This window comes from Salmo salar, chromosome ssa01 (genome assembly GCF_905237065.1).
Source record: "Salmo salar chromosome ssa01, Ssal_v3.1, whole genome shotgun sequence".
Lineage (NCBI taxonomy): Eukaryota > Metazoa > Chordata > Actinopteri > Salmoniformes > Salmonidae > Salmo > Salmo salar.
The window spans coordinates 16,297,869-16,320,879 of record NC_059442.1 but is presented as its reverse complement, the minus strand read 5'-3'; the positions used below and the strand labels follow the sequence as shown (position 1 = coordinate 16,320,879).

The window sequence follows — 23,011 nt, the reverse complement described above, 5'->3', positions numbered from 1 at the left end:
CCAGAATGGCTGACCAACACAGACCCCCACATCTGCCGTCTGGGCCTGGCTTAGATATCAGCTGAGAAGGCGAGGCCTAATACCTAAAGCACTTGCACTACACTACCCACAGTCTCCCCCCAAAAACCGTCTACATTATCCACAGTCTCCCCCAAAAAACCGTCTACATTATCCACAGTCTCCCCCAAAACCGTCTACATTATCCACAGTCTCCCAAAACCGCCTACATTATCCACAGTCTCCCAAAACCGTCTACATTATCCACAGTCTCCCAAAACCGTCTACATTATCCACAGTCTCCCAAAACCGTCTACATTATCCACAGGTCTCCCAAACAAAAATATGGAGAGAAATTAGCTGGGGAGGGTCATTCCTATTTCATGAGCATTTCATAGAGCGTCCATTTTACAGTCTCTTTGTAAGTTTGGAGTATATTTCAACCTCCCTTTCTCCTTCTACTGTATGTGAAACGAATGAGGGTGCAAGTCTTGGAATAACAACAGTGTAATGTTTTAAGTAGTTTTCCTAAAATAGATTTGTATTTTTAGGCTATGCTATCATCACATTGGCTAGAGACTAGTTTTGTTTTGTAACAAAAAAATTGCCTCTCTGTCAACACACGCAGAGACATATTTTATGTCCACTGTTTCCAAGGCCATCGTAAGGCCAGGGGAGTAGGAATTGGGCAAGATGAGTAAAAAGAGCAGATGTTTCGGTGAATAAGGGACATGAGAAAAAGATATGTTGACAATCTGGGAACTTGTGCTTTCCCTCCCTGAGACGAAGAGCAATCAAAATGCCAGGATTAGATTAGTTCCTTGGCATAAAAGGCATTCCTGGATGATTGCATATTGTATAGTGACAGGGGCAAACCTACCTCATTGTTCATGTCACGATACTATTTGATGACGGCACGTCTAGTGGCTTGGACCCCAGCACAATTCAACCCGACCCCCACTACCACAGACTCCCACTCAGAGAAAACAAAGCAGTCGTGTGGGGTCGGCACTTTTTAATCTACATAGCCAGCTCTCCTAGTCTCGGCACAAACTAGTCGGTCACGTCGCCACCACGCCTTCTTTGAACTGCTGAGGAGCATGGGAGGGAGCAGGGAGGGACACCCACAAAACACGTCTGGTTCCCGTCTGGTATCACACAAAAAATCCCCTAATACTGGAGTCATACAAGGAAACAGTCGGTGACGCGAGTTGAAACTTCGCCAAGAAAGGGGGCAGTCTGGGGTAATTATCTAATTCATTGAGGGTACTGGGAGGGGGACTTTGATTCTAATCCAATGTTTATAGATGTTATAGAGCAAACTAACACCCTGAAAAGAAAGGACTGCTGTGGCATCAGTGTTTCTGCCTTAGGGTTTATTCTACACCACCCTGGTTTGTAAATGGCGTACAGTTATTACTGGATTGTGGGTCTCATTCACTAGGCCTATATTTCTGAGAAATGTAGCAAGATTGGGGGTGGGGGATTAAACAAGGCAGAAGGGAGTCTGGGTAATGAAGTCTATATGTGCAGCTACGGCCGTGGGGAGCAGGCTGCCGTGGCAGAGGCCCTCCCGACACAGAGCATGTGATATAGCTGTAGATGCGCGGCACAGGGTCAGCGCTCGGCCTTCGGCCTCTCCGTCGAGAGAAGGACAAACAGAAGTGGGAAAGCGGCAACACATTTAAAAACACATGACCACACAAACACCTCTTCTATAGCTTCCTGGCTGAAGTGCGTAGTTGCGAGTGCATCCTGACAGCAGGTAGGAGACGATAGGAGCTGCCTTGTGGTAAAGATATTCAGAGCTCTAAAAGAACAAGACTGATGTCATTTAACTGAACTAATTAACATCCGACGACTCAGAGCAGAAAACGTGCCTGAAAAGAAGAGCACAGAGAATTAAAAAAACAGCACAGCCTACTTCAATGTCCATATCTGTGCGCTTTACTGCCTGAGGCCTATGCACTCACAATTTGGGTGAGAACTAAAAAGGAAAAAACCCTTTCAAGCACTTCATTCACAACTTTAAGCAATTTGGAGCAACTGAGTAAATATCTGAACAGGTCCATTGCGCCATTAAGGGGACCACTAACAAGCTGTAGTTCCTGTGTTTGACACAGAACAGTAATGTATGCAGTTACCCTGAGGGAGTGGGAAAGTCAGCCGGCGCAGAGTCAGCGTCGTCACTGGGCATATTACTCTCTCTCTACCGATGTCACAAGACCTCGCAGCTTCTGACCAATGAGTGAGTCAAGTGAACACACACACAATAAAAACACTGAAGTCCGCTCTCAATTGCACTGTAAAATAGGAGTCTGACGTGTAAGCAGGACTAGTACTTTTTTTTCCTTTTTAGTTTTAATAAACTAATGTATTTATTTTTTAGCAAATATTTTCATACTTTAAAAAATTCTGCATTGTTGGTTAAGGGCTTGTAATTAAGCATTTCACAGTAAGGTCTACACCTGTTGTATTAGGCGCAATTCACAAATACAATTTGATACCTGCAACAATAAACACAACATGTCCATTAAAAAACACCCGACAAGGTAAACAAAATGGTAAACTAAGAATCAGTGTACCAGCTTATATTGACAACCAGCTTTTTTCTCAAGGCCATCAGACTGTTGAACAGCCATCACTAACAGAGGCTGCTACCTACATACGGGCTCAAATCATTGGCCACTTTAATAAATGGATCACTAGACACTTTAAATAATGCCACTTTAACAATGTTTACATATCTTACACATCTCAAATGTATATACTGTATTTTATACCATCTCCAAAATGGAGCTCTTTGGCATCAACTCAACTCGCCGTGTTTGGAGGAGGAGGAATGCTGCCTATGACCCCAAGAACATCATCCCCACCATCAAACATGGAGGTGGAAACATTATGCTTTGGGTGTGTTTTTCTGCTAAGGGGACAGGACAACTTCACCGCATCAAAGGGACGATGGACGGGGCCATGTACCGTCAAATCTTGGGTGAGAACCTCCGTCCCTCAGCCAGGGCATTGAAAATGGGTCGTGGATGGGTATTCCAGCATGACAATGACCCAAAACACACAGCCAAGGCAACAAAGGAGTGGCTCAAGAAGAAGCACATTAAGGTGCTGGAGTGGCCTAGCCAGTCTCCAGACCTTAATCCCATAGAAAATCTGTGGAGGGAGCTGAAGGTTCGAGTTGCCAAACATCAGCCTCGAAACCTTAATGACTTGCAGAAGATCTGCAAAGAGGCGTGGGACAAAATCCCTCCTGAGATGTGTGCAAACCTGGTGGCCAACTACAAGAAACGTCTGACCTCTGTGATTGCCAACAAGGGTTTTGCCACCAAGTACTAAGTCATGTTTTGCAGAGGGGTCAAATACTTATTTCCCTCATTAACTTCTTTGGGAACAGTATTTTCACGGCCGGATAAAAAAAACGTACCCGATTTAATCTAGTTACTACTCCTGCCCAGAAACGAGAATATGCATATAATTAGTAGATTTGGATAAAAAACACTAACGTTTCTAAAACTGTTTGAATGGTGTCTGAGTATAACAGAACTCGTATGGCAGGCCAAAACCTGAGAAGATTCCATACAGGAAGTGCCCCGTCTGACAATTTGTTGTCCTTCTGTTACGTCTCTATCGAAAATACAGCATCTGTACTGTAACGTGACATTTTCTAAGGCTTCCATTGGCTCTCTAAAGCCGCCAGAAAGTGGAATGGGGTGTCTGCTGTCTCTGGGTGAAGAACAGCAGCAGAATTTGTGAGTGGTCAGCCTGGGGACAGTGACACTGGAGATGCGCGTTCACGAGACTACTCCATGTTTTTCTTTCAGCCTTTGAATGAATACAACGTTGCCCGGTTGGAATATTATAGCTATTTTACAAGAAAAATAGCATAAAAATTGATTTTAAACAGTGTTTGACATGCTTCTAAGAACAGTAATGGAATATTTAGAATTTTCTTGTCACGAAATGCGCTCGCGCGTCACCCTTCCGATAGTGACCTGAACACTGAGCTATTTGAATATAACTATGGATTATCTGGAACCAAAACAACATTTGTTGTTGAAGTAGAAGTCCTGGGAGTGCATTCTGACGAAGAACAGCAAAGGTAATCCAATTTTTCTAATAGTAATTCTGAGTTTAGGTTGTCCCAAACTTGGTGGGTGTCAAAATAGTTAGCCGTGATGGCCGAGCTATGTACTCAGAATATTGCAAAATGTGCTTTCGCCGAAAAGCTATTTTAAAATCTGACACCGCGATTGCTTAAAGGAGTTCTGTATCTATAATTCTTAAAATAATTATGTATTTTGTCAACGTTTATCATGAGTAATTTAGTAAATTCACCGGAAGTGTTCGGTGGGTATGCTAGTTCTGAACATCACATGCTAATGGAAAAAGCTGGTTTTTGATACAAATATGAACTTGATTGAACAAAACATGCATGTATTGTATAACATAATGTCCTAGGCGTGTCATCTGATGAAGATCATCAAAGGTTAGTGCTGCATTTAGCTGTGGTTTTGTTTTTTGTGACATTATATGCTAGCTTGAAAAATGGCTGTGTGATTATTTTTGGCAGGGTACTCTCCTAAGATAATCTAATGTTTTGCTTTCGTTGTAAAGCCTTTTTGAAATCGGACAATGTGGTTAGATTAACGAGAGTCTTATCTTTAAAATGGTGTAAAATAGTTGATTGTTTGAGAAAATTGAATTGTGGTATTTTAGTTGGTTTTTTATTTTGCGCCGTGCGATGCCATTGGCTGTTGGCTAGGGGTTTCGCAGGCGGAACGGGGTTCCGCTAGCGGAACGTCTGTCCTCAACAGGTTAAAATGCAAATCATTTTATAACATTTTTGACATGCGTTTTTCTGGATTGCTTTGTTGTTATTCTGTCTCTCACTGTTCAAATAAACCTACCATTAAAATTATAGACTGATCATTTCTTTGTCAGTGGGTAAACGTACAAAATCAGCAGGGGATCAAATACTATTTTCCCCTTCACTGTATTTATAGACTCAGCAAAAAAATTAACGTCCTCTCACTGTCAACTGCGTATATTTTCAGCAAACTTAACATGTGTAAATATTTCTATGAACATAACAAGATTAACAACAGACATAAACTGAACAAGTTCCACAGACATGTGACTAACAGAAATGGAATAATGTGTCCCTGAACAAAAAGGGGTCAAAATCAAAAGTAACAGTCAGTATCTGGTGTGGCTACCAGCTGCATTAAGTACTGCAGTGCATCTCCTCATGGACTGCACCAGATTTGCCAGTTCTTGCTGTGAGATGTTACCCCACTATTCCACCAAGGCACCTGCAAGTTCCCAGACATTTCTGTGAGGAATGGCCCGAGCCCTCACCCTCCGATCCAACAGGTCCCAGGCGTGCTCAATGGGATTGAGATCCGGGCTCTTCGCTGGCCATGGCAGAACACTAACATTCCTGTCTTGCAGAAAATCACACACAGAACGAGCAGTATGGCTGGTGGCATGTCATGCTGGAGGGTCATGTCAGGATGAGCCTGCAGGAAGGGTACCACATGAGGGAGGAGGATGTCTTCCCTGTAACGCACAGCATTGAGACTGCCTGCAATGACAACAAGCTCAGTCCGATGATGCTGTGACACACCGCCCCAGACCATGACGGACCCTCCACCTCCAAATCGATCCCGCTCCAGAGTACAGGCCTCAGTGTAACACTCATTCCTTCTACGATAAACGCGAATCCAACCATCACCCCTGGTGAGACAAAACCGCGATTCGTCAGTGAAGAGCAATTTTTGCCAGTCCTGTCTGGTCCAGCGATGGTGGGTTTGTGCCCATAGGTGACATCTGAGGACCTGCCTTACAAGGGGCCTACAAGCCCTCAGTCCAGCCTCTCTCAGCCTATTGCGGACAGTCTGAGCACTGATGGAGGGATTGTGCGTTCCTGGTGTAACTCGGGCAGTTGTTGTTGCCATCCTGTACCTGTCCCGCAGGTGTGATGTTCGGATGTACCGATCCTGTGCAGGTGTTGTCACACGTGGTCTGCTACTGCGAGGACAATCAGCTGTCCATCCTGTCTCCCTGTAGCGCTGTCTTAGGCGTCTCACAGTACGGACATTGCAATTTATTGGCCACATCTGGCCACATCTGCAGTCTTCATGCCTCCTTGCAGCATGGCTAAGGCACGTTCATGCAGATGAGCAGGGACCCTGGGCATCTTTCTTTTGTTGTTTTTCAGTCAGTAGAAAGGCCTCTTTAGTGTCCTAACTTTCCACAACTGTGACCTTAATTGCCTACCGTCTGTAAGCTGTTCGTGTCTTATCAATTTGTAAGTCGCTCTGGATAAGAGCGTCTGCGCTAAATGACTTAAATGTAAATGTTAACGACCGTTCCACAGGTGCATGTTCATTAATTGTTTATGGGTCATTGAACAAGCATGGGAAACAGTGTTTTAACCCTTTACAATGAAGATCTATGAAGTTATTTGGATTTTTACAAATTAGCTTTGAAAAACTGGGTCCTGAAAAGGGGCCGTTTCTTTTTTTGCTGAGTTTATGTACATATTCTTATTCCATCCCTTTAGATGTGTGTGTATTAGGTAGTTGTGGAATTGTTAGATATTACAGCACTGTCAGAACTAGAAGCACAAGCATTTCGCTACACACGCATTAACATCTGCTAACCATGTGTATGTGACCAATAAAATTTGATATGGTAACGACTTCCACTTATTAAAAAAAATAAAACTGTCCAAACACAACTCATAGGCGTTTGGTGCTTTACTACTCACTGGTGAAAACGACAAAAGGGAAACCCTTAGACCTGGACAGTCACCACCTGCCAGCAATAATCCTCACACTTTGGTGAGGACATAAAACGGAGTTACTAAAAGCTGCAAAGAAAAACATTAGTTCGAAATAGAAAGCCAGGCAGTGCCGAATCCCTTGTGCAGGGCTGGGCAATATATAAATCGAATTTGATTATTTAGAATGTTTTTGCGCAATATTCCAAATGCCTGTATCGCAATACGTTTTTATGAGTGTTTATGTCCGCTTGTTCTCATGTTGTCATTTTGGTCTCGTCTCCTTCTGTGCTGTGCACACCTTCTCATTTACACCAGAGATCCGCCATAACAGCAGGAGTCTGTCTACCCAAAAGACAGGAAAACAGGCGACAAGCTAAAGGTCCAAAATAAGCCCACAGAAACGCATTGGGCTTCTTTTGGACTGATTTTGGCGTCCATTCTTCTATGCTTTACAAACACACACCAAGCCCCTGCACTCCACAACAAAGATGAGAGATCACTTCTTCCTCTCTGACAAGCAGTTTCAAACACGCTATTTGCATTTGAGGTTTGGGCCAACAGAATCAGAGACATTATTTTACTATGTATTATTGTCTCTAATAGAGAAGTTACCTTTTCTAACAATACCCTTTTTATGTCTCAACTGCTCACATTGAGAGCAGAGCAGACACTACTAAAACGAGAGTATCAATGAACATTGATTCTGGAAAATAAATGCTCAGTTTGTCGTCACGCCCAGCATTGCAATACCAAATACCGGTAGCAGCATTTTAGCTGTCTAGTGTGTGTTTTATAAACATGCAATAAACCTAAAAACACAATTATTTAAAGAATTTGCAACTTGTTCTCATTCTGAAAAGTAAGGTAGGCTACTTGATTTCAACATCTGAACACAGTGGACAGGCTAGCATGCTGTTCAAACAGTTAGACACGGACAGAAAGGTGGGTTCATAACAATTCAACTGTCCTGCCTTGTTAGCTAGCAAATGGATCCAAGTTGGCTAAACTTAAAATATAAAGATTAGCTGGACCTTAGTGGGTCTTAAGGTTGTGGGAGGCTTATATTTAGCCTAGGTATAATTTCATGAGCCCTGAATTCATTAGATTATTGCTGACTGTTTGAAATGCAGTGTATTTGACCTTTAATTGTCAAATAAAAATGGTTTTTAGTTTTAAAATGGAGATATACACTAACGTCACTTAGAAATGTTCTTGTTTTTGAAAGAAAAGCACATTTTTTGTCCATTAAAATAACATAAAATTGATCAGAAATATAGTGTAGACATTGTTAATGTTGTAAATGACTATTGTAGCTGGAAACGGCAGATTTTTTATGGAATATCTACATAGGCGTACGGAAGCCCATTATCAGCAACCATCACTCCTGTGTTCCAATGGCACGTTGTGTTAGCTAATCCAAGTTTATCATTTTAAAAGGCTAATTGATCATTTTGCAATTATGTTAGCACAGCTGAAAACTGTTGTCCTGATTAAAGAAGCAATACAGCTGGCCTTCTTTAGACTAGTTGAGTATCTGCAGCATCAGCATTTGTAGGTTCGATTACAGGCTCAAAATGGCCAGAAACAAAGATCTTTCTTCTGAAAATCGTCAGTCTATTCTTGTTCTGAGAAATGAAGGCTATTCCATGAGAGAAATTGCCAAGACACTGAAGATCTCGTACAACGGTGTGTATTACTCCCTTCACAGAACAGTGCAAACTGGCTCTAACCAAAATAGAAAGATGAGTGGGAGGCCCCGGTGCATAACTGAGCAAGAGGACAAGTACATTAGAGTGAATTGCCCATATGTTTGAAAAAAATTAATAAATGGAGATATGATTTTTAGGCCGTATTGCCCAGCCCTACCCTGGTGTAGCTATAGGCTACATCAATGGATGGCTCCATTTGTGTCTGGGGAAACCACTTGCCAATTGAATGACCCTCTGCCCGGCAATTGACCACTTCAAAGACATTTCCCCTTCCTTTGTTGTCAATGGGGTGTCATATGGACACTTTGACACATGAGGACCAACATTCCGCACCGCAGATTGGTTTATTCAACCATCGTTGACAAACTTTCAAGTTCGTCTAGTCTGAACAGATTCTCACAGGTTATAATGCATTTGGGGTTTGGGTGCAAGATGATTCTCAGATTTCATTTCAGCAACCACTGCCTGTGAACACTGGACAAGATGTGGCATGCCTGGAAAGCAGAGGGATTTGGGCTTTTCAACACTTAGTGGCTATTTGAGACCGTGTGAGAAGATCTGTTCATCTCAACATCACCAATTTACAGGGAACAATTGAAAAGATACAGTGCCTTCAGAAAGTTAAAACTGCTGTTTGCAGTTTCCACACAGACCCACTCTCTCCAAGATACTGTTGAGAGACCGTGTGAAGGTTTAGGGCAGAGTTGACCACAAGGAGGAACAGCTACAAAACAACCATAGCCAGATCTGAACACCTACAGGCTAAAGGTAGTCATCAATAAAACATGACACTCCGGTGCAAAGTGTTCGATTTGGCTGCTCCTTGCCCCCAGCGCCGCTAAAATCATTAAACTACATAGCGTTCAAAGGATTGTTAAATAAATGTTAACCTTTTGGTTGTAATATCATCACCTCTTGAAGAGCATGCCTTCAGAAAGTACTCATACCCCTTGACTTATTCCACATTTCGTTGTGTTACAGCCTGAATTCAAAATGGATTAAAATGATTGTTTAGATGGGTGAGAGAAAACACAAAGTGAAAACATGTTTAGAAATGTTTGCAAATGAATTAGAAATGGATTACAGAAATCTAATTTACATAAGTATTCACACCCCTGAGTCAATACATGTTAGAATCACCTTTGGCAGCAATTACAGCTGTGAGTCTTTCTGGGTAAGTCTCTAAGTGCTTGACACACCTGGATTGTGTAACATTTCCCGATTATTCTTTTCAAAATTCTTCAAGCTCTGTCATATTGGTTGTTGATCATTGCTAGACAACCATTTTCTGGTCTTGCCATAGATTTTCAAGTAGGTTTAAGTCAAAACTTTAACTCGGCCACTAAGGAAGATTGGTAAGCAACTCCAGCGTAGTTAGCCTTGTGTTTTAGGTTATTGTCCTGCTGAAAGGTGAATGTCTCCCAGTGTCTGGTGGAAAGTAGACTGAACCAGGTTTTCCTCTAGGATTTTGCCTGTGCTTAGCTCCATTCTGACTTTTTTTATCCTGAAAAACTCCAGTCATTAACGATTACAAGCATACTCATAACATGAAGCAACCACCACTATGCTTTAAAATATGGAGAGGTACTCACTAATGTATTGTATTCAATTTGCCCAAAACATAACCCTTTGTAATAAGAACAAAAACGGAATTACTTTGCTACAGTTTTGCAGTATTACTTTAGTGCCTCGTTGCAAAAAAATAAATAAATGCTGAGTTAGAAAGGACACTGCTATCTTTGTAGTGACTGGGTGTATTGATACAACATCAAAAGTGTAATTGATAACTTCACCATGCTCAAAGGGATATTAAAATGTCTGCTTAATTTTTTAACCACCTACCAATAGGTGCACTTCTTTGCGAGGTATTGGAAAACCTCCCTGGTCTTTGTTGTTGAATCTGTGTTTGAAATTCCCTGCTCGATTGAGGGACCTTACAGATAATTGTATGTGTGAGGTAGTCATTCAAAAATCATGTTAAACACTATTATTGCACACGGAGGGAGTCCATGAATCTAATTGTGACTTAAGCACATTTTTACTCCTGAACTTATTTAGGCTTACCATAACAAAGGGGTTGAATAAATATTGACTCAAGACATTTCAGCTTTTCATTTTGAAAAAACTTAATTACACTTTGGCATGATGAGATATTGTGTGTAGGCCAGTGACCAAACATCTCAATTGAATCCATTTTAATGTCAGGCTGTTACAACAAAATGTGGAAAAAGTCAAAGGGTGTGAATACTTTCTGAAGGTGCTGTATACTACTGATGTGATGTGCTTGAAGATTGAGGTGACTGAGCAGTGAGGACAAGTGGGACTTCAATGATTGGTCATTAATAGAGTGATCAAGAGGTGAAAAGGTCTGAAAGACAAACAGGGAGCTTGGCCAATCCCCAGGGGTGCAGTACACTTTTACTGAATCACACTCAAGACTGTTAGTTGTAGGTGTGACACAGTGACCCGCATTCACTCTCAGTGGGAATGTTCTGGTAGGCTGTACGATGAACAACTGTTGAACTGGAAATTCAGGATCTGATTATGCCCAGAGTCTACCAACTGAGAATACAAATGTCAAGATTTTAATGAAAAAAATAGAGCTTTTGAACTGGGTGGAAAAATCAGGAAAGAGACCCGACAGCACCATTTTAAAAGGAGTCTGACTTAATAAGGAAGTATTTAACAAAGTTTATAAATTAGCAGGGGACTGATGAAAGCTCAGCGTGAGGGAGGGGTGGGTAAATTAAGACCAAATGTGTCTTGCCCCCCATAAAATCCAGTCAGCGTAAGCACCGTTTCTGGTCTGCTCGTATTTACCAATGTGTAGGCCTCATTGCGGAAACTTAGCAATGCCAAAAGCAAAGTGCCATAGTTGCATACAAGGAGCATTGAGGATGCTTGAGGGACTTGGAGTGAGAGACTGCGTTCACCTGGAAAGGATCAACTGGTGACTTTGGAAAACATATGGTCCAGTGTGCTGCGGAAGGGATATAACTGCATGAGTGTATCTGCTGTGAAAAGCAATAAACAATCTCTGTATAAAGTTCCTTTGAAATCTGAGGACTTTATTACTTTTAAGGATTCTGATCCAACTTAATTCCTGTCTCCAGGAGTACTAAGACAACGTTGCTCCAAAGTAGGCAGAGGCACTACTTTGACAGAACCACGTTAGGCAGAGGCATAATACATTTGACTGTATTAAAGTTTGTGCCCCTCTGGGAACAGCTTAAATCTCTCAGCAAATTTCTGTAGTTTTTTTTCAGCTTTACTATATGTGGAAAGAATGGGTACATTGTGCATGTCCCAACTCTCAAGGGAGGCAGACCTGCTTGACACATGGATATAGTATGAGGAAGGACATTAAGGATATCTACAACTAAGTTCCTGAGTTTCTGTTTTCTAAAACAGTCTTTTAACCCGTCTTTTGTTGATTCATGTAGAAAATCTGTTGAAAGAGGCATAATTGCGAACAGCATTTCCAGTCATGTAAAGAACAACCTAAACCTAGCCATTAATGACATCATAAGACCTCGTTGAGGACTTACTCACATCCAACTTCTCAAAGAGAGAACCCATCTGAAAGCCCTTCCTCCATGAACCCACTACAGTTTTCAAATGGGAAATTGTTTATTTTTGTTGTTGCTACTTTTACCCCTTATTCTTCCCAATTTCATGATATCGAATTGGTAGTTACAGTCTTGTCCCGTGGCTGCAACTCCCGTACGGATTCGGGAGAGGCGAAGTTCGAGAGCCATGCGTCCTCAGAAACACGACCCTGCCAAGCTGCACTGCTTCTTGACACACTGCTCGCTTAACCCGGAAGCCAGCCGCACCAATGTGTCGTAGGAAACACCGTACAACTTGCAACCGAAGTCAGCTTGCAGGCAGCCGGCCTGGAGTCGCAAGAGGAGTCGTCGCTAGAGCGCGATAGGACAAGGACATGCCGGCCGGCCAAACCCTCCCATAACCCGGATGACGCTGGGCCAATTGTGCGCCGCCTCATGGGTCTCCCAGTCACGGCCGGCTGTGACACAGCCTGGGATTGAACCCGGGGCTGTAGTGACACACCAAGCAATGCAATGCAGTGGCTTAGACCGCTGCGCCACTCGGGATGCCCTCCCACTGCAGTTAAGTGAACACGACAACCCAGTAACACAATTAAAAGAATTTGAGGAAACTGCTCTGCTCCTGTGCAGAGGCCATGGCAACAAATCAATGAAGTAGTTCATTAATGAAGAGGCACGGCCTGTCAGGGAACACTTAAAAAAGGAGCTGTTCATGGCAATCTGTGACAGGCCCCCTGACGGTGGGCCTCCACACTCCCATGTACAACAAAGGCCGGTGCACTTCTGACCCCTGTCTCCGATCACACACCGTCCTATTAATAAGATTTCCTCGCACCCCCTTATTCCGATGAATGATCCTGTGTAGTGGCAGTGGGGGGGATATTGTATCCCAACAGCCCAGGGTCACCAAGGGGAGCCCTGGCCCCAAATCGATTGGGAAAGTACCGTGACCCGTCCCCCCTCCCACCTTTCCACTGTTTAGCCACATGGGGGGGGGACTTCTCATCTGTAGGAAGGCCCCAAAGAGTGAGAGAGAGAGCCTGAGACTGGGAGATAACAGGGAGCCTGCTGTCCCTGGCTCCAGTTATACAAGATACCTTATGCTTCAAACACACACATTGGAAGAAATATGCTGGGTACTCTTAGGGTGACAAAAGAGGACTTTTCATAGTTTCCGATAGAAAGGTTGTGTGATACCAAATCAAATTGTATTGGCCACATACACATTTACCACATGGTATTTCTGCTTGTTTGCTAACTAGACTGTCAGAAGTGAGGATGTAGACAAAAAAAACATTGCCTAAAAAATAGGCAACAAAAAACACTTAACCAGCTTCCAATGTCCAGATGGAACAACCGTAGGTCATTAACCAGTTCAGACAGAATCTGGCAGGGGATCATATTTACTATGGGGCAGGTTTGTTCCAAAGCTCTGAGGAGAAATGGTCTAAATGTGGTGATCCTTCCAGCGAAATCATTTCAATTACACTAAGTATAATAAGCTCCTTAATTAACCTGTTAGGGCTAGGGGGCAGTATTTGCACGGCTGGATAAAAAAAATGTACCCGATTTAATCTGGTTACTAATCCTACCCAGTAACTAGAATATGCATATACTTATTATATATGGATAGAAAACACTAAAAAGTTTCTAAAACTGTTTGAATGGTGTCTGTGAGTATAACAGAACTCATTTGGCAGGCAAAACCCTGAGACATTTTCTGACAGGAAGTGGATACCTGATGTGTTGTATTACCTTTAAACCTATGCCTTTGAAAAACACAGGGGCTGAGGAATATTTTGGCACTTCCTATTGCTTCCACTAGATGTCACCAGCCTTTACAAAGTGTTTTGAGTCTTCTGGAGGGAGATCTGACCGAACAAGAGCCATGGAACGATGATGGCCCATTAGACACCTGGCGCGCGAGTTCATGTTGGGTACCCTCGTTCCAATACGGTATAAAAGAGAATGCATTCGTCCACCTTGAATATTATTCATGTTCTGGTTAAAAAAGGCCCTAATGATTTATGCTATACAACGTTTGACATGTTTGAACGAACGTAAATATATTTTTTCCCCTCGTTCATGACGAGAAGTCCAGCTGGCTTAGGTCATGTGCTAACAAGACGGAGATTTTTGGACATAAATGATGAGCTTTTTTGAACAAAACTACATTCGTTATGAACCTGTGATACCTGGAAGTGACATCTGATGAAGAGAATCAAAGGTAATGGATTATTTACATAGTATTTTCGATTTTAGATCTCCCCAACATGACGTCTAGTCTGTATCGCAACGCGTATTTTTCTGGGCGCAGTGCTCAGATTATTGCAAAGTGTGATTTCCCAGTAAGGTTATTTTTAAATCTGGCAAGTTGATTGCGTTCAAGAGATGTAAATCTATAATTCTTTAAATGACAATATAATATTTTACCAATGTTTTCTAATTTTAATTATTTAATTTGTGGTACTGACTTGACTGCCGGTTATTGGAGGGAAACGATTTCCTCAACATCAATGCCATAGTAAAACGCTGTTTTTGGATATAAATATGAACTTGATAGAACTAAAAATGCATGCATTGTCTAACATAATGTCCTAGGAGTGTCATCTGATGGAGATTGTAAAAGGTTAGTGCATCATTTTAACTGGTTTTATGGTTTTGGTGACCCTGTCTTTGAATTGACAAAACATTACACACAACTCTTGTAAATGTACTGTCCTAACATACTCTAAATTTATGCTTTCGCCGTAAAACCTTTTTGAAATCGTAAAACGTGGTTAGATTAAGGAGATGTTTATCTTTCAAAGGGTGTAAAATAGTTGTATGTTTGAAAAATTTGAATTTTGACACTTATTTGGATTCAAATTTGCCGCTCTTGAAATGCACCTGCTGTTGATGGAGTGCATAGAGGTTAAGAGGATGCAGGCCAAGGTGGCTGGCAGTCTGGGCAGCTCATTCATTGATTGTCTCTGCATACTTTATCCTTGGTGTCTGAGGCCTTGTTAAAACGTTCCTCCATGCCACCTGTTCTGCGCTACAGGTGCTCACTCCAGCACAGCCTGGTGGTTCCCACGGACTATGCCTAGGAATGATGAGGTGATGCCTTCCACTGGCCCGGGAAGAAAATCCCAAATTGTTTGCATATAGTCTATTTACACACAGCTCTGACATGTTTTGTGTGGACCCCAGGAAGAGTAGCTGCAGCTTTTGCAACAGCTAATGGGGATCCTAATAAAATAACAAACACCGAATCACAACAAATAATGAAGGGTTGTCGGACATACCACCAGGCTGCTCATCTAGAGGGAATAGGGTTGCAGGCTCCATGAGAAAACCTATTACTATTTGTCTGTAGATACAGTCAGGAGTATATTACTGTTAAACCTGCAGATTACACACCGCAGAGTGAAGCAGCCTGGGGTGGCTGGAAGATAGATTGTTGATATAATCTTTTATAAAGGATATAAGTTGCATCCATTTCTCAGTACGCAAAGAGGAACCTGTTGATTGTTAAATATTCTGTGTAGCTTGGAAAATAAATAATTGTCTCTCTGAATGACAACAACGATGTTTGTTTCGAACATTAGGGCTGTTTTCTTAAAGAAATGAATGCGCTTTGTGTTTTGTTTCCTCGCTTCTTTGTCACCTTCACCGCATCCGCAATCCACTGCTTTTCACAATGTTGGGGAATTCAATTAGAAACCACCAAGTATGGAGTGGAGACCACTTCCTCAATGTTAACCAGATACATAGAACACACTCAGCACAGGAGATTAGGGCTGGTGCAAACAGTTTCCCCGAATGCCAGGAATGCCACGGTCATTCCCCTGATACTTCCCAATAATCTCCATACAGAACCATGCAGTTGAGACCACATTCCCCACCAGAACCATGTAGTTGGACAACATGCGTCACCAGAACCATGTAGTTAGACTACATGCCTCACCAGAACCATGCAGTTGGACAACATGCCTCACCAGAACCATGCAGTTGGACAACATGCCTCACCAGAACCATGCAGTTAAGACAACAAGCCTCACCAGAACCATGCAGTTAGGACAACATGCCTCACCAGAACCATGCAGTTAAGACAACATGCCTCACCAGAACCATGCAGTTAGGACAACATGCCTCACCAGAACCATGCAGTTGGACAACATGCCTCACCAGAACCATGTAGTTGGACAACATGCCTCACCAGAACCATGTAGTTGGACAACATGCCTCACCAGAACCATGTAGTTGGACAACATTCCTAACCAGAACGATGCAGTTAGGACAACATTCTTAACCAGAACGATGCAGTTAAGACAACATGCCAGGATAAAATATCCAGAGGGTGCAGGAATGTATGTTCAGGACGACAACAACAACAAAAAATCCATGCAAAATGCTGGCTGTAAATGTCCATGATTCAACTGAGAAAAATGAGCAGTATGTATGGAGGAGAGAGACAGAGTCAATGAGCCTGGCTGGTCCAACATTGGACCCCTTATTGTGATCGTGTGTGGGCCACTGCCATGCTCAGATTCCAGGAATGTTTCTCTGTGAAAGGAAGGCCCGTGTTTGCACAATGGGTGCAGTCGGGGAACATGTAACATCATCCAATTTACAGGCCAACACAAAGAATAGGCCCATTTTATGCAACACGTGTGGGTTTCGCACTCTGATGTGCTATCCTGTAACACACACGTACGTACCTTTGAGTAGGAAACTGCAGTTTGTTTGCAACCCATAAATCAGAAATGGCTGACAGCTGAAGTTCCATAAAACCAGAAGAACAATAACAGTCATATCAAAGCACTATGGATTACTCAACCTTTGTTCAACGCTGATAGTCAGTCAGACCAGCAATTTAGTACTTGAGGCTTCGTTCCCATTGTGACTGTGGCCAAAGCAAAGTAACTTCTGCACAGTCAAAGAGACTTCCTTGCTCAAAATGAGAATGTATGTGATCAGACTAATATAAACCAGGTCTCTTGTAAAATTACAACAAAGGCAGGTAGAACAAAGGCATGGAGAAGTTGCCTCATTTTACAGCAACCCAGAGGGACACAATGACACAAACATCCTCTTCGTGGACCAACTGTTTTTATAGTTGTGGTTTTTAGGCCACGGTAATCCGAGTAACTCTTTTAGTAGCTCCACCTCTGCTGGACACATTAAGCCCATTTATTTGGAGAAGAGAGACAAAGCTTTTACAATCCACAAGCCTAATTAAAGTTCTGTCCACTGTAATTGGTTTATGTAGAAATAAATCACACAACAGACTAGGTCCCATTAAGCCCTGTAAGTGGCAGTGTCTCCTAGATAGTGTGTCTCCCTGTGCTACACTGTGGGGATAGCAGGCTCATCTGAACAGACCTGGTCAATGCCATCAGTCCAGTCTGAGGATGAAGGGTGAGCACATCATTCATTCCAGAGCACTCATAAGAGACAAGCTATCATCACATAGGACTGGAATCGGCCCACGTGAAGCAGACGTCATGCCATCTGGTCCACAGATATTCACACTAATCGCACCCCTCCCACAATTAATCTCTCACTCCAATAAGTACAGCCTTAGCACAAAAGTGCCTAGTTTAATGTGAAACCAAAACTTGGATGCTAAAATGTGTAGGCCTAAAACACCAAGCTGACAATTATCAAAGGCAATGATCAAAACTGAAATAGCAATGGTTTTTCTATATATTGCGAAACATTGCTGCACTGTTGACATTTTTCAGTGCTGAAATACAGACTTGAGTAGGCTACATTCAGACAGTCCTCAACTGTCACTTCAAGGGAAAAATGGAGACGCTAGCAATTTTATAGCAAGACAATTCTCTAGTCACAGAATCAGCACAATGCTGGGAATCCAAAACAGCCCCATCAGATCTCCTTCGTGCACTCTAGACTGTGATGTCACCTAATGCCCATGTGAAAGCCTTTAGTGTATACAGAAAATAAAGCAGATCTTTATTGCTAAGCCATTAACATGGAGGGAGGAATATGAATTGTCTGTTTGCCTCATTACATTTTAATAGGACGTTGCTTCTCTGATTGACAGTGCCCAGTGGCAGTATCCATTGATAGGCATGATTAACCTACTTCCCACACACACACACACACACACACACACACACACACACACGCGACCTTTCACCTCCTTAAAATCAGCTGGATTAATCAAATATGGTTTGCATTTCTTCATAGGTCATAAATTACAATACTAGAGCAGTAAGAAGGAACATGGGTCTAGAAATGACACTGACATGTTCAAAAACACTGCTGCAATCCAAGGCACCTTGTGAGTATATTACTGAGTCCAGGCAACTGGCTGGACACAATATGTAGAGGTGTTCACAGTTCACTGCAGTGTCTAATTGGGCAAACAGACATGAGGCCTTACAACAAGCTCTGTCAAATTGGTTGTTGATCATTGCTAAACAACCATTTTCAGGTCTGGCCATAGATTTTCAAGTAGATTTAAGTCAAAACTGTAACTCGGCCACTCAGGAACATTTACTGCCTTCTTGGTAAGCAACTTCAGTGTTGATTTGGCCTTGAATTTTAGGTTATTGTCCTGCTGAAAAGGTGAATTAATCTCGCAGTGTCTGGTGAAAAGCAGACAACCAGGTTTTCCTCTAGAATTTTACCTGTGCTTACCTCCATTCCATACATTTGTTTATCCCGAAAAACTCCCCAGTCCTTAATGATCACAAGCATAGCCATGACATGATGCATCTAACACTATGCTTAAAAATATGTTTTGTAATATTTGTATTCTGTACAGGCTTCCTTCTTTTCACTCTGTCAATTAGGTTAGTATTGTGAAGTAACCATTGTCAGTTTTCTCCTATCACAGCCATTAAACTCTGTAACTGTTTTAAAGTCACCATTGGCCTCATGGTGAAATCCCTGACCGGTTTCCTTCCTCTCCGGCTAGTGAGTTAGGAAGAACGCCTGTATCTTTCTAATGACTGGGTGTAATGATAAACCATCTAAAGTGTAATTAATAACTTCACCATGCTCAAACGGATATTCAATGTCTGCTTTTTATTTTTACCCATCTACCAATAGGTGCCCTTCTTTGCGAGGCATTGGAAAACCTCCCTGGTCTTTGTGGTTGAATCTGGGTTGAAAATTAATTGCTTGACCGTGGGACCTTACAGATAATTGTATGTGTGGGGTACAGAGATGAGGTACTCATTCAAAAATCATGTTAAACACAGAGAGTCCATGCAACTTATGTGACTTGAACTTATTTAGGCTTTTCAGCTTTCATTTTCAAAAAACATAATTCCACTTTGACATTATGAGGTATTGGGTGTAGGCCAATGACAACAAATTTGAAATTAATCCATTTTAAATTCAGGCTGTAACAACAAAATGTAGAAGAAGTCAAGCGGTGTGAATACTTTCTTTAGTCAGAACTAGAAATGTCAGATTATTTCATGCAATACAATTGTGCACATTTAGCTCTATCATCAAAATGATACAGCAAGTAACTGATCAAGTGATCATGTATTTCTAGATACGTAAGGGTAGCCTCAAGATATGGCTCAATATTGGTGACCATGGATTTAATATTTGAGTGATATAAAATAAAAGTGAACTATACCTGACCAGTATGAGTGGTTTAGGTGAATTTCCCATCCTTTGTGGGCTCTGCCTGTCAAGCAGCAGAAGGGAGCATTTGCAGATGTACTATTAGCTGATAATGTTAACTTTGAAAGCTACCGGTAGAACCTGGGTCCAGTTGGCTAAACATAGTGATAAGTAAACATAATGTACTTTATTCTCCAACCAACGTAGGCCTACCTAGCAAAGTTAACTAACATTATCCCCTTTGCAACACTGTTTTTAATAAGAGTATTTAATCATGATGCTGCTGACAGATATGATAGGCTGCATTGATTGACGGACCACATCAAACTGGCTAGCTAGCTATAACAGATTATGTCAATATGGCAAGTTAACAAGCTACATGTCAGGGGATAAACTAGATGGCTATATTTACTTGCCATCTATAGTGGTGATGACAGTAGTCCGACTGACATCTTTACCAGGACATGTCGATGTCAAGCTCTTTCCAAAAGCCAATGACACATTGTTTGATTAGCTAGCTACAAGCCAAATGGATAGGCTCTGAAATGAAAAGATCAGTTGATATTTACTGGTCATGAAAGCATACAGTTAGTTACTTGCTGTATAACCCTGATAATAGAGCTAAATGTGGAATAATCTGAAATGTGTAGTTCTGACTATGCTTTTTAAGAGGTGATGATATTAAAACCAAATAATTGATCAAATGTATTTAACAATCCCTTGGAAATGGCACGTAGTTGTCAACAGTTTTAGCGGAGCTGGGGGTCTTTTGTGATGTTTTATTGATAACGACCTTTAACCCAGTGCATTTCCAGTTGTCACTAGTTACCACAGCCATGAAAACAAAATTGTGCTTTTTGGTCTTAATTTAAGGTTAGGCATATGGTTACCAGTGTGGTTTAAAATCAGATTTATAAAAAAAAACAAGTTGTAGACATAGGCAGGGCTTAGCCATAATTATGACTTTGTCGCTGTGGTAACAAGTGAAACCAGCTTTTCCTGGTCAGGTCATCAAGAATAAAAAAAACTTCTGGCCCCACTAGGCCACTTAAATTCAATCCAACCATTTTGATCCAGATTTGTATTTATTTATCGAAACTGACACCAGGGATCAGCGTTCCACCTTTAGGCGTCTGTAGAAAGATTAAGCACCAACAGGTGCCTGCCCCGTCAGACCTCCAGAAACACAAGCCTTCTCTCTAATTCAGGTGTGTAGATAAATCGGTCTGAGTTTCCCTGGAATCAAGGCCTCAATCCGCTGCCAGGATGTCATTCTGACAACATGCACTCAAAGTTTGAGGCGTGTAATATTGTGTAATATTCTCTCAAGTCAAATAACATCTAAGAGAGGGAAAACGTACTATCATAAGGAGGTACTGTCTGTATGTATGCATGCATGAGGAGGACAAACTGACTACCTTTGTTTAGCATGAACCTACTGTCCCTCCTTCAGCATTTCATCAACATGGATGAAGATAAGCAGCACACCTTGCATGCAAACAATGGCAATAAAGAAGATTTGGGGACATGAACAAGGGCTTAGGTGGGTCTCCTTTGACTGCCAATCAGTATTATCCCAACACATGACTGCTATGAAATGTTGCATTTATGGATGACATCTTTATCTGTTTGTGACTGGGCATTTCATACACAACATATAATGGCTCGAGGGCAGGCACAATTAAAAAAGATACCCATGTGGGAAATGCTCAGTCAGTGCTCTCATTAGGCTGTATAGGGTTAGGTGGTGGGGGTGGGTTTTCATAGAACAAAGCGGAAGTGTTCTTTCTGTTAACGACCTGTAAGTTTGATGAAGCTTACCTGCCCGGTATCTGTGCTGTTAGAGACCTCTCAAACGCACAGATACTGGGGCAAAGTGTACCCATCTATAAACCACAGGAAAAGTCCTGTCCTCGGGCGTGGCCTATTGATGCAAAATAAATACCGATTTTTTTGAACAGGTGCCACATTAATTGCAAAGCTATTCTATTCCTCAATAGACATTTTTTTTTTAAATAAATAAAATGTAGAGCCATTGTTTGCATGATATAACCGTTTCCATTGAACTGTCCATGTTTTCCTGGGAAACTCTCGATATTGTCATCTGGGCCAAGATATTCGTTTTTTAAATCGTTGATTGCAAACTAATGGTCAAAGGGGATGTCCCAAGTAAACAAAGCGGCTAATACCGATTATGCAGTTCTATTATCCAATAAAAACTAAGTGGCTATTATTATATTCTGTACATAACAGCAACATCAGAACGGTGTAAAATAAATGACGATTAGTAGCCTAATTGGAGAAAACAAGTTTCCACTTTCCTCTGTGTGTGAGAGCAATGCAGAACAAATGGCTCTAGTGCTTAATGAAAACGCCCAACCATTCGGAAAAAAATCCTACTGTGATAATATAGCATTTTGCCAGTTAGTTTAGGGTACCTTTATAACCGACATAGGTACTACAACTAGGTCTAAGTAATGGATTATAACCTTCAATGTGTCCGGTGATGCTACCGAATGTGGACCTTGAAGTAGCCCATAGGCCTTGGAATTCAGCACACCACTCACCTCCTCCAAAGCAGTCACGGTATTCCTACAGTGGGACATTCTGGTGGTGAAGTTTGATGCAGTTGGCGCTTTATAATCTTCATTTGTCTCCGCCATGAACTCGGACACTGTAATTTGGTCCGGCATACTTTATCCTTTTAGAAAATATATTGTATTCCTTCCTGTTAAACACCCGGGATTTAATTCGAATTTGAGAAAAGTTTACGTTTACAATAATATAAAAGTCTGATAAAATGCTCTCATGTAAACCATCGCTGGATGTGTTGTTCCCTTGTTCGCGCTCGAGCAGTCACCCTGCAACAATGTTGCGCGCCTGATTGTAACAGTCGCTGCCGTAGCCTTTCCGATTCCAGATGGCTCGCGGTCACTGCTCTTCCCCGTCAATTTGGCGGGTCCCACTCGACTTGCAGGGAAATCCAAAAAGATTAAGCTTCTATGATTTTCTCTTCTGTAGGTGCCCTCTCTCTTCTGAACTTCTTTCAAAGCATGGGAAACAACGAGGCGTTCTAACGCAAGCTCAGAAATTGACAAAGGTGAAGGAGGGATTCAATGGATGTGCACTATCCAATGGAGATCACCAGCTGGTCAATTTGACCCAATCAGAGTCGATGGAAGGCGTGGTCTCTGTCATCATTACAGCGGCATCCAGAGGTTTTTTAAGGTAGATCAAAACTCCTGAAATAGCCTATATAAATAATACTGAATCTGTTTATTATTATGTTTCCATCAATTTTAAGATTAAACTGTGTCAGATTAAGATCTATTTTCTTAATTCCT

General features: G+C 41.8%; 1 protein-coding gene across 8 annotated transcripts in view; it reads right to left on the bottom strand.

Annotated features, from left to right (window-relative positions):
• Positions 1–22,786, bottom strand: part of LOC106566627 (arf-GAP with SH3 domain, ANK repeat and PH domain-containing protein 2) — a 116,730-nt gene extending 93,944 nt beyond the window's left edge. For all 8 annotated transcript variants that reach the window (XM_014134877.2, XM_014134949.2, XM_014135269.2 and 5 more), the window contains exon 1: positions 22,235–22,786. In XM_014134877.2, coding sequence (XP_013990352.1) covers positions 22,235–22,360 — 126 coding nt within the window. In that variant the 5' untranslated portion in view covers positions 22,361–22,786. The remainder of the gene's footprint in view (positions 1–22,234) is intronic.
• Between the last annotated feature and the right edge of the window lie 225 nt (positions 22,787–23,011).